Source organism: Lissotriton vulgaris, chromosome 11, assembly GCF_964263255.1.
Source record: "Lissotriton vulgaris chromosome 11, aLisVul1.2, whole genome shotgun sequence".
In the NCBI taxonomy this organism is placed as follows: domain Eukaryota; kingdom Metazoa; phylum Chordata; class Amphibia; order Caudata; family Salamandridae; genus Lissotriton; species Lissotriton vulgaris.
In genome coordinates, this window is record NC_141699.1 from 1,079,431,687 (window position 1) to 1,079,444,660 (window position 12,974).

At 46.0% G+C, this 12,974-nt stretch overlaps 1 protein-coding gene across 1 annotated transcript in view; it reads right to left on the reverse strand.

The window, feature by feature from the left end:
• Positions 1-12,974, reverse strand: part of DIS3L2 (DIS3 like 3'-5' exoribonuclease 2) — a 799,214-nt gene that overhangs the window by 289,005 nt on the left and 497,235 nt on the right. Inside the window, exons 13-14 of the mRNA XM_086944551.1 lie at positions 6,350-6,457; positions 3,541-3,774 (exon numbers count right to left, since the gene is read on the reverse strand). Coding sequence (XP_086800677.1) covers positions 3,541-3,774; positions 6,350-6,457 — 342 coding nt within the window. The remainder of the gene's footprint in view (positions 1-3,540; positions 3,775-6,349; positions 6,458-12,974) is intronic.

Sequence of the window (12,974 nt, forward strand, 5' to 3'; positions counted from 1 at the left end):
CATAAAGGATTAGTGTTGAAAATTAGTTTAGTGAAATATGAAGTAATTTGAGATGTGGATATGTTATTCAGTTATCTGGATAGAGAAGGATAGTGGCGGGTTAGAAGAGGGAAAAAGGTTTGTATTTATCTAGCGCTTGCTAACCCTGATGGGGTTTTGAAGCGCAAGTAGCACGCTACTCTGGAACCCATACAGGATCAGTGTTGAATTAGTATGGTGAGACATGAAAGGAATAGGAGTGGTGGATATGTTAGTCAGTTATTTGGATTGAGGAGGGTTGGGGAGGGGTAAAAAAGGGGAAAAGGTGTGCATTGATATAGCACTTGTAACCCTGATGGGGTGTTGAAATGCTTTATTGGTGAGTGACTGAGACAGTGGCAGAGAATTGTCGCAGGGCTTCTGAGAGTGGGTGTGTGAGTGGGTCTGTGAGTGGGTCTGTGAGTGGGTCTGAGAGTGGGTCTGAGAGTGGGTCTGAGAGTGGGTCTGAGAGTGGGTCTGAGAGTGGGTCTGAGAGTGGGTGTGTGTGTGTCTTTCTTGGTCACAATCCTCGAGGGCACCAAGATCCGTTATTTTCGTTGCACTCTCACAGTGCGTGCTCTTTGATATCCCTCCCAAACGACTGAAAAAAGGTTTTCCACTGTCCCTTCTGCCACTAAGAACAAAACCCTCCTGTAGCATCCTCAAATGGGAAATGAAAAAGCTTCTTTTCAAGCACCATTTCCTAAATTGAGCTAAAACTCTTCGGAAAAGACATCTATCAAAGTTTTCTCGTCTGCAAAAATCTCCTCCATAAAAGGGACTCTGACTAAAGGAATTCATTCCAAGTCGCACTCACTCCCACATCGTATGGTTTGTACAACCCAAAAGATACCTTCGGGTCTAGCTAGCGCTATATAAAACTCTCAAGTAAATAAATAAATAAATAAATACATAAAAAGTACTGCAAACTGCAAGCATGTCAACCTCATAACACTCTGCCTCTTTACTATCTGAAAACCAGATATAGCCTTTCACACAGTTAATTTTGACCAATGGATCCTCCCAGTTAATAATGACAGTTCATGTATGCTAACCAGGTGAACTTGGAACCAATGTCAAGTTCACACCTGGGGCCAGGACCCCACAAATACTGCTGAAGAGGAGCTGGAAACTACACAGGGTGTGGCACCGGGGGTCATGACCCCACAAATACTGCTGGACAACAGCTAGAAAGTACACAGGGTGTGACACCTGGGGTCATGACCTCCACAAATACTGCTCAATAGCAGCTGGAAGGTGCACCGGGTGCGACACCTGGGGTTACGACCCCACAAATAGTGCTGAACAGCAGCTGAAAAGTACACAGGGTGTGACACCTGGGGTCATGACCTTCACAAATACTGCTAGAAAGAGGCTAGAACGTTCACAGGGTGTTACACATGGGGCATGACCCCACAAATGCTGCTGAAGAGCAGCTGGAAAGAATACAGTACACAAGTCAAAAATAAAAATAAGGGGCATGGAGCTCAAGTCAGAAATAAAAACAGGGGGGCATGGTGTATTTTTATCTAAGCAAGACACAATAAAATCACAGAATGACATCACAGGAGGAGGTGTCACAGTTCTAGCATATCCATCACTTTGATGGACATTTTACGTTCATAGCTCATATACATCTGTGCTCTATATACTAAATGAATACATCTATGCATATAATGTATGTATTTACAGGTAAACCATACATTCATGTTCCCTTACTTTTCCCCTGTTCATGCAAAGCAGCAAAATGTTTACACAATACATGCGTCATGACATTTAAAGAATGTGTGCGGGCCTATCCCAGGAGGCTAGATAGAAGGTGTCTCCAACTATGACAGCTAGAGAGCATCCCCAGCTTTGCTAGTTAGAAGCACTGTCTCAGGATGCAAGCTTAGAGGATGCTCCCAGGATGCTAGCTAAAGAGCATCTCCAAGTATGCTAGCTCGAGGTACGGTTCCAGGACGCTAGCTAGAAGGTATATCCCAGTATGCTAGCGAAAGAGCATCTCCAAGTATGCTAGCTCGAGGGACGGTTCCAGGGCGCTAGCTAGAAGGTATATCCCAGTATGCTAGCGAAAGAGCATCTCCAAGTATGCTAGCTCGAGGGACGGTTCCAGGACGCTAGCTAGAAGGTATATCCCAGTATGCTAGCGAAAGAGCATCTCCAAGTATGCTAGCTCGAGGGACGGTTCCAGGACGCTAGCTAGAAGGTATATCCCAGTATGCCAGCTAAAGAGCATCTCCAAGTATGCTAGCTCGAGGGACGGTTCCAGGACGCTAGCTAGAAGGTATATCCCAGTATGCCAGCTAAAGAGCATCTCCAAGTATGCTAGCTCGAGGGACGGTTCCAGGACGCTAGCTAGAAGGTATATCCCAGTATGCCAGCTAAATAGCCTCTCCAAGTATGCTAGCTCGAGGGACGGTTCCAGGATGCTAGCTACAAGGTATATCCCAGTATGCCAGCTAAAGAGCATCTCCAAGTATGCTAGCTCGAGGGACGGTTCCAGGACGCTAGCTAGAAGGTATATCCCAGTAAGTTAGCTAAAGAGCATCTCCAAGTGTGCAAGCTCGTGAGACAGTTCCAGGACGCTAGCTAGAAGGTATATCCCAGTATGCTAGCTAAAGAGCATCTCAAAGTATGCTACATAGAGAGCGTCTCCCAGCATTGTAGCTAGAGGACATATTCCATTAAGACAGCTGGAGAGGCCTGTCACAGGATGCTACCTAGAGGGCCGCAATCCAGTATCCGAACAAGGGGTTAGAGGAAAGATCCTACTATCTAGTTTGACAGTGCATCCTAGCTAGAAGGTGCATCCAACGAAAAGCCGAATCCCTGCTGCTAGCTAGAGATTTTTTGCTAGAATGGGGTTCCCAGTATAGTACCTGGTGGGTGTAGTCCTTTTCCATAGCTAGAGAGAATATAGCTGGTTACATCGCATGCGTTTACAATGCGGTCGTTAAACGACTGCGTTGTTACATCACAGTACCATTACAACGCAAGTTGTTACAACAACTTGCTCTAGGGGTTACGCTGGACTTAGGAATAGTATAATTTACTAGTCCAACTCCAGTGTATGCAACAGTAGGAAAGGTGTGGGAATAGTAAATTATATTATTCCTTAGTTTAGAGCGCCCCCTAGAGCAAGTCGTTGTAACGACTTGCGTTGTAATGGTACTGCGATGTAACAACACAGTCGTTATAATGACCACATTGTAATTGCATGCGTTGTAACACATTCGATGGCTGTTTCCCACTAGAGAACATAACCTAGCCTGTTAGCCTAACTGCATACCTTATATGCTAGGTAAAGGTGTATCGTAGCTTGCTGGATAAACTAAGTATCGCAACACGCTGGGTAGAGGGTGTATCCTAGGGCAACAAGTAGTGAGCTATCTTAGTATGATAGTTAGAGTGTGCAGAGTGCTAATTACAAGCCACAACTGTAGGATTAAGAGCTGTGCAATACCCTGTAGATAGTCAGGGTTGTCCATAGAACACAGACCCAGTGGGTTTGGTTATTACCTGGTCCAACCGTAAGGCACCTCCATCGAAGCGCTGTTTGCGCAGGTTCTTGGCAATGCTGTGCAGGTTCAAGACGGCCTGGTGGATCTCGTCGATGGGGTGATGTGGAGCAAGCGGGGGCAGCTCCTCCTGGCTGAACAGCTTATCAGGGCTTTCAATCATGCTTTGGGCATGGTCATAGCTCAGCTTAACACAGGAGCAGATGATGCTTCTGCCAAACCATTCTTGGAGGATCTGAAAGAGAAAACATCCATTACAGAAGCAGTAGGAGGCGCTCTGCTCATAAGATACCCAATGGGCTTGGCATGCCTGGTTTAGACTTCATAAACCTTCATCGATTCTAGATCACCTTCCCCAAAACACGACCAGGAAATCATCTCTTCATTGATGATCAGACAGTGAAACATTTGCACAGAACATTAAGCACAAATTAATACCCATCCTAACATGTCTGCTAACTTTATATTATCTTTTTATGGTCTTTTTACCCATTTGCACATAGTTTTGGGACAATTCGAAATGTGAGTTGAGGACTTGACTTCATCTACTCAGGTAATCACGAGCCCCCCCCCCCCGCCCCATACATGGGGGCCACATATCTCATCTAATCACACTCTTCCCCCTTCACTTCTTGCATTCAGACTTACTACCCCCATCCCCAGCCTGGACCTCGCTCACATTCCCTTTGTCGTCAAAGGTGCAGCTTTAGCAATGATATAAGCTCTCTGAAGGCATACACAACTGGAGAGACCTTACAGCAGATACCTCTCTACGGAGAATTACATACTCTGTAGGGAGTCCACCTTGCACCAATAGATTGATCCAGATTCATTCTATCCACCTTGTCCATCTTGCACCAATAGATTGATCCAGATTCATTCCATTCTATTCTATTCTATTCTATGTGGCATTAATAAAGTGCATATCTATCCACAGGCATCCCAGCGCTGTTCGTGAGAAAGACTGGACCACATGATCTAAAAGGGTCTGATTTCTAAAAGGTAGGTTTTTAGGAGTTTGCAAAAATTCAGTTCATTTGTAGTTGCCCGCAATGTGTAAGAGAGTGCATTCCAGTTTGGCTATGTTGTAGCTGAAGGATTTTCCTGCACTTCTTGCCTTTTTTAATGATGGAGACTGCTACTTGTCGGGAGTCAGAGGATCGAAGGGTTCTCCTAGGAATATAGTAGGAGAGCAACTGTCGTAGGAAGAGAGGTCATTTATCTGACAGTGGCCTGTGGGCTATACGGAGGGCTTTGAATTTGAGCCTCTGCTCAATTGGAGGCCACTGAAGGGAGGCAAGACCTACCGGGCTGAGTTATACATGGGGATGTCTTCTTTGACAGTTATTCTAACAGTCCTCAGCATTATGTGTTTTCTTAAAACTACAGTGTGTGACTACAAGGCCTTCCCCTCAAGCCCACAGTTGGGAGCTGGTGTTCCAAAAAATTCTGTAGTATGATACATGTAAATTGCAGGCCCACTTTGCATTCACGTCTTTGGAGGAAGTGACTTATTCGCATCCCACCCTGACGAAAGCCCAGGACCGTCAGTAGGCCAATAGCAAGGGCTGAAACATGCTGGTGTCTAGTTTAGAGTCATAGGAACCTCACATCCTCCCACCCTACTATAGTATTTTTTAACATTCACTCCCACTCCAATAATAAAGGATACTTTAGGAGTGGGGAGGAAGGTTATCTTTAACGGTACGACCCCGTACACAATATCTTCATAAGTGCTACCTGAAATATGGCTGAGCCCAACTCGACCTTAAGGAGTTGGGGTAAGCCCGATGATGAAGCATGACACTATTAGAGTGAGTGAGGGCTATAATGAGAAACGGGTCTCTCCCTTCCAATCCTTAAATTGGGGGGTGTTACCAGACTAGGGTTGTTTGACCTCATACGGTGCCCTTTCATTTGGAACTCCCCCTCCTCTAGCTGTCTCTCTCTCTCTCTCTCCCCCTTTTTCTCTGCAAGGAAGCATCCTGGTTCTAGAAGGGATACTGAGTCGTTGTTGTGAGTTATGGTACTAGGAAAGTACCAATTGTTTTCATTATCTGTACATACATCTCTACGGGTACATCTTTGTATTGTCTCATCCACAGAGTACTGAACAGAGAAGATTAGGGTACCAGAAACGGTCATGAAAAACAGTCACTGACCCCTTCTGGGCACCATAGACAAGAAACATGTTGACCACACTCTAGAACTGAGGTACCATTAGTATCCCACAAGTTCCTATCCGGTCGGTTTTTAACCTTAACATAGACAACCATTCAGAATAGAATTGTTGTTGACGGGCCAAAGTTAATTTAAATCTGATCACTATCCCAACCCACTTAATACTCTTCTACCAAGCTAGGGAAGGGCAAATATCATTTTGTCTGATCAGACTAGGAGATAAAATATCTCTGGCAAAGAGCCCCTATTCGGGGTCTGTTGGGTACTCCAGCACCCACCCAACAAGGACCATGGCCAATGAGGAAGCATGCCAATTGATTGGGTGAGCATCTGAGCACTCTGAAAAGGATATGCCCACTGACCAGAATAAGTCCACCCACTACCAGATTTAGTTAAGAAGAACCTACGGAACGGCACACTTTTTTTATACGAATTCTGAGCAGGGAGGATATGTGCTGAACTGCCAAATATTGGACTACCATGCATTTTTCTTCTGAACTGGACGGTTCTTCTTCAATGTGACCAGCACTAGTTGCGTGTCAATAGATCAAGTATCTTTGGCCTCACACAACCACACAACTTCATGGAGTAAATGGTAAGAAAGACCAAGAAGACTGCTGAAGCTTTACCTTTCCTTCTGGTGATAACTTCCAAATCACAGAAAAAGTCAGCCGATCCGCCATGGGATTGAGACTGCACAGCTCCTCGCACAGCAGCCGCGGCAGCATCGGAATCACCTGAGGGAAGAGAAGAGACGCGTCATGAGAAGAGGAGCAGAGACATGTGCTGTACGGCGCCGGGACTGTAAAATGGACAGAAGGCGGTGAGGCATTCAAGCGAAGGGAAAAGACTAAATAGAAAAGGTTATTAGTAACAGGACACATGGCGCTTAGGCACCATTTACCAAGACATTTCACCCTAGACGGAGGCAGACATTGTGGGTAAGCAAAAGATATAAACACGATTTTAACTAAAAGTACAGCCAACAATGTAGAACTAGAAGCCTGATCTTCTGAAACAACATTTAAAGCAGAAGAACATCAGTGGGTCTCATGGCCATTACACAAATAATGATATTCGATGTATGAAAAAGTTAGGGACTCATTACAATGGCGGACGGACTGGCTTCGTCCGCCATAGTGGTGGAAACCGGGACCGCCCGCCATGCATGCAGCGGTCCCGCATACCGCATTATGATGGGACCGCCACCTCTGCGGTCCTGTTCCGCACCATTAACATTGCGGCGGTGGCTGCTAACAGCAGCACCGCCGCGATGTCAAAATGATCATGTTGTGCATTTCACTGCAATACGTGGCAGGCACTACACTGTGCCTGCCACTTGTTGCAGTGAAATGTCAGGGGGTATCATGGGTACCCCCCAGTGCACCCTCACCTCCCCCAACACAACAGGGGGCACGCAACAGGCCCCCAAAATCAAACTCCGCCTGCCGCAGAAAGGCTGGCTGGAGACCTCATCATAATTTGGCAGACGGTGCTTGCTAGGCACCGGCACCATTTTGTGGGTGCAGACAGATCTGCTGGGCAATCGTAACGTAACGATTGCCTGTGGCGGTTCCGTGGCAGACGGGCTTTGTGTCCGCCGTGGTCGCGGTCTGAATCCCACCGCCATCGTACAATGGCGGTGGGAGAATTGCAGTCCGCAGGGCTGGCGGACCTCACCGCCGGCCTGGCGGTGGCGGCCCTTCCGCCATCATGAGCCCCTTAGTTCCCAGTAACCACAATTCTGTTGCAAAAGGCAGAGGCGGCTCCTCCGCTAAGGAAACATAAAATGATAATAACTTGATAATTTTATTTTTACTATAATGACTGGAGCTAGGTTATGGCGGGCAGGGCTGGGCTAGTTTCAGAGGGAGGAGTGGATGGTGCTCCTAAGAGCGGATGGCGGTTTGGCCGCCGGTCTTGGGAATACCAAACCGTCATGCGCACTTAGCATGTCCTCCACCGGGCTGTAAGCACAGCCTGGGTGGAGAACATGCACATGCTCCTAATGCCTGTCTGAGCACCCAAGCACGGCGCTCAGACCAATCAGGACACTGCTGCCATGGTGACAGCAGCATTGAGATTGGCTAGGGGAGTCTGGAAGCTTGGGTGCTACCGGGATGGAGGTAGAGCAAAGGATGGAGGAGAGGCGGCGACCAGCGACAAGAAGGTAAGTCGTCTTTTTTTCTTGTATCCCCCGCCACCCACTGTTCCCTGGTAGCCGCCACTGAGCAAAGGCATCATTCACAGATGGCAAGCATAGTCTCTGAGTGAGGTGGACGGGCTTAAGATGCGCACCTGGGAACCACCTCCAGATTCTTTAGCACCAGAGTGCCCATATTTCCGTATTAATGTTCCATAGAGGAGTGGGAGAAAAGCACAAACCAAAGATGACAAAATATAGCTGCAGGTAATTTTCTTCTCCAGCATCTCATATTTCATAGACTGACATACATTCATTCTCATTAGGAGAATTTTAAGTAACAACCATTGGCAAAGCCAACAGATTTCGCCTACTGGTATTGTCAATGTTTTTTTTAAAGATGTTGCATCGCAGCGTTGACCGCGTCATGCCGCATTTTATGGCACTTTAAGCCCCTGCTGTTGTACAAGATCTTTAACAAATATTGACAACGCCAATAGGTCCCACACAAGTGAAACTTTTTGACTTTGCCAATGTAACTAGATTAATACACTTGAGATTTGACCCTAGTCTTGGTGGCAACATACACTGGGCGCCCCCTTGACGAGTTGCCCTTGGCAACTCTCAATAGAACTGGCTATTTGGACCCAAAATAGTGTGGCCAAGGCGTGAAGCTCCAGCAGCCTCCAGAGCTTCTTAGCAAGACAGCCTCATGAGCAGACTTTTCTCTCAATGATCTTAGTCTTGCTCGGCAGGAAACGCCCTCAGCGATTTACAGAGCTTTGAGGGAGAGCCTGGATTGGAGACGTGTGCTGGACAGTGCATCTGACCCTGAAAACTGGCACTGTAATTGGGCACGGGATGCCGGAGTCAAGTATTGTTACAGACCTGATCCCTTCCCATTAAGAGCATGCAATGAGACCCCTGACTCTAGCAAAAGGGCATCCTATTGGCAACCTGATGAATATTAGCATAAACACGGTCAAAATTCATCCCCAACCCTGATTGCAGCGCTTAGAAAACACTTTAAAGGGTGCGTCATTTTTCGAGAGATAAAAATGAGACTATATTTAAGAGCATGTTAAATGCTGGTTTAGCGCCTCATTTTAGACCGGTAACACTGAATACACTCACAAGAGTGCCATGCTGTAGTTATTTGTCAATTTCGCTTTCACATGTAGTAAAAAACCGAAATGCATGGTGTGTTTCCTGCTGAATGTTTCTAAAAATGCTGATGTGAATTTTTTAAAAAGTACCTCGGAAAGCATGCGGCCAGTGGAAGGACACTGGTCACCATCCGGAAACGGTACTTGGGCCAAACTCCAGAAAACAGCCAAGGAAAGAGTAAGTGAAACCCGTTGAAGTGATGATGCTGATCAGTGAGATGCAAGAAAATAAAAGTGACAGCAAAACCAACGATTGTTAAGTAATGAGCAGGCTGTAATCACCTTTTAAGATTTTCTTTTTATAATTACAAGAGATTTTGCAAGTGTTGTGCAGGCAAAACCTAAAAATGGAAGTGAGATACAGCTTCTCCACTCCATCCTTATTTAAAGCGGTCCCACAACACCACTTGTGCCTCCATAGACTGTCTTCTTGGGCTCACATTTAGGCAGTAGGGGTTGGAGAAAGTATAAATCTTTTTCTGTGGGCTCACTCTACAAATGTCCTGAAGAGCCTGTAACGTCATGGATGTGGCTACCGGTGTCATCGCATGCCACCATTTATTGACACAGATGGGACACAACGATTTCTTCCTGGTTATGACCTCTTTAGGAAACAGGGCACATTGTTCCCTTTTCTTGTGGACCTCCTCTGCCCCTTATGAACTATTTTAGCATCTTCTTGGTTTCAACGGCTTGTATAATCCTTTCCTACTGCTGTTGTAGCCTCCTGAAGGAAGGCCTGTTGAGACACCAATTATTTTTTATCTTTACCCCCCAAAAGAACAGTATAGAAATATAGCAGCATAATCATTTGCCAGGAAATAAAAAAAAAACTGCAGTAAATTCACCCAAGCTATACACATTGTAGAAAAATATAACTAAAGAAAGTTCTTTTTTGGGGCTTTTGGCTACTCCATGTGTACCTTACCCTTAAACCAGATAGAAACAAAAGGTGTCTTCCTACCTCTGCTTTCTATGGAAGGCTAACTTCATGGAGCACACATCATAAATGTATTACACCACCAGGAGGTGTGTAAGAGGGTCATGGCCCAGCCATCCCTTAGCTATTGATACTCACCCATTTAGAGAGACACCAGCTGATTTGAGCAAGCCTCCACAGCAAGGGTTTGTACTCAATGTCAGATCATCAATGGTCCCTCAGTAGATGAAGCAAAACAAAGTGTAAATATGTTAAATATCAGAGCACGTAAGAAGGCTAACTAGATCTATCTTGGCCTCACCCATGGGTTCAAAGAGACTGCTCACAACTGCTACTGCACTGTTCAGTTCCCAGGCCTGCACTGTTTGGCAAATGAAAGGAGTTCAATTGAGGCATTTTATGAAATCCTTGATTTCCATTTCTAAGCACAGAGATCTTTCCATATTCCTCTCAAGAACCTTAAAGTTGCTGCAAGATCAAACTTGATCAAGATGCAATCTGCGATGCTACCCATGAACTACCTAGTCTCACTGAACATTCCCCTTTCGGAGGGGGTTGCACAATGACCTACCGAATGAACAGTACTCAGGTTTCTTGATTTTACAACCTTGAGTGAGCGGTGAGAATAAAGGAATAGTGGCCTGCAAGGGACTTCAGATCTTCTGGCTGAATTGGATTTCCCTAAGCGGCCATATTCATCAAAAGTGCATTGACAAACATCCTTCCCTTGTGGAAACACATCATGGGGAGCAGGTGAGTCTCCCTAGACCACCGCCTGCTCCATCTTCCACCCTCAAGACCTTGTACAATGTTTCCCTTGGGTCTTCGCATCCTTTGGGTTTCAGAGGTGAGCTGCCCTCCTCCTAAATGTTCATTCAAGCTGTCCAGGTCAGATGTTTACAAAAAATGACACTTTTTTGCAGCCATTCATTGAAAGCTCTAATTTGGTTAAGGCCCATGGCCGCCTCTCAGGATTTAACTTGTGAACAGGCTTTTGAAAGGTTAATGAAAGTTAAGATCAATTGAACTTTGAACAAGTACATTTATTTATGGTTTGTTTTGAAATTTTTTCACAATAAATGTTCCTATATTTCATGTTTACTGATTTCTAAAATGAAATGGAATAATTTACAAATCTAGGGCTGTGATCCTTTCAATAGCAGAAAGTCCTTGTTAAAAGTATTATAACCAGAGGAAGTTTCATCCAAGAGTGGAAAACGTTGCTTCTTTTTCAGATGCGCCATTTCAACAGACTGTTTCTACTAGTCAAAATCTATCATTTATGCAAAAAGGTATGTCTCCTCAGGTGACACACATTGTATCATCAACATAGATCCCACTTGAAGCCATATTTCCAATACAAATTAGCAATGAAATGCTGTCTGATGGGTTTTTATGAACTAAATTAAATAAATATATTCATTCAGCAAAGGCAAAAAGAAGTTAAGACTTTCTTTTAAAATGATCTACCTATGAATAGGTGCCTAAATTCCATGTACTTGGGGTTGAGGCTTGTGTGCTCAAAGTGGGGCTGTGATGTAGGACTTGCTCCTCTTTCTTTATCAAAAGATGTGGATGGAACTTGAATTTCTCAGGGTTAAACTTCTCCTTCATTCTTGCCAGCTTCCGACTAGAACAAATAAGACGCACTCCAGATCGTCAGGCAGGTCTTCTCCTCCTCCTCTAAAGGAGAATATAATGTGGGCTGCACTTGTAAGCCCCGTGTACTGATCCATGTAGTCATGCCATGCTTTTTCATTGCTTTCCTCTTCATGGTCATGCTGGCCGACCGCGAGACAGATCTGGATAGCATCGAAGAGTTTTCGGAGACAACTCGATCGACCTATATGGATCAGGTTTAGAGACAAAGCCCTCCAAAAAAGGATGGTCTTGCTTGGAAAAGGAGGCAGAGAAGGTTCTGGGAACCATTTTGTTAAATTCATGCATCATCTCCTTTGACACTATGAGAACATGCAACGGTACACCATGGAAATGGGATCCTTAAAATTGTAATGGGCCATTGAAGAGAGTCACTTCTGTTAGAGTCTTCTAAATCTAGAATTACTTGAACGCCATACCAGTTTGTCAGAGGGAAAACTTATGCATTGTCTTCTTACACATGAAGCCCCTTTTCTAGCAATTTACAACTTTCTCTTGGGAGAGTAGGGTCTGAAGCTTTCTGATATCCAAAATACACAGTTCCGATAACTTTCAAGGCTCACTCAGCCGCGTAGCTAGGGGGGGGCGAGGGGGGCGGACCGCCCCAGGCGGCACTGTTTTGGAGGCGGCAAGGCGGCGCGGCACTTGTGGCACGTTGCACGCACGTTGGTGTGCTGCGCGCGCGAGTCAGGCAGTCTCTCCTGGCCTGGGCAATGGCAACCTCCAGCATGCGCAAAGACATGGGCTAATGCGGGGACGAGGCGAGCCACAGGTGGGTCCCAGAGTCATACTGAGCTCAGCTTCCGCCTGCGGTGTGCATCGCCGGCCGCGCAAGAGGCTTGATCACAACAGGCGGCCCGGGTGCGCAAAACACTTCTGCAGCCGACGGCTCACAGTGAGAGTCTGGCTGGCGAGCGGCACGGGGGCCCGGACGAGTCAGAGTGGCCAGGCAGCCTGAGAACAGGCTGCAGCAGAGTGCACCATCGATGGGCAGCAGTCCGCACGGACTGCTGCACTGGCTCTGTGAACTCCTAAGTGATTACGGTGACACACTAAAAGGTCAGGTGTAGCACCTCAAATGCATGCAAAACGTAATTGTAGCAGACTTCGGTCTGTGTGTACATCGGTGTTTTTACAATATTGTTGAGCAATCTGAAACCCTGGCAGCTATGCATCGAGCGGGCGGCATTTCAAAGGTTTCTGAACTACGCGCCATCCTGGGACTCGGGAGCCAGCCTCGAACTATTCAACCCTGTCCCGGTGCCCGGTGGGGATCTTGAGGAATGGATTGATTCGGGATGACACTTTAGTTTAAGGACCCTTGGTCCACAGTTCCCAGTCAATCC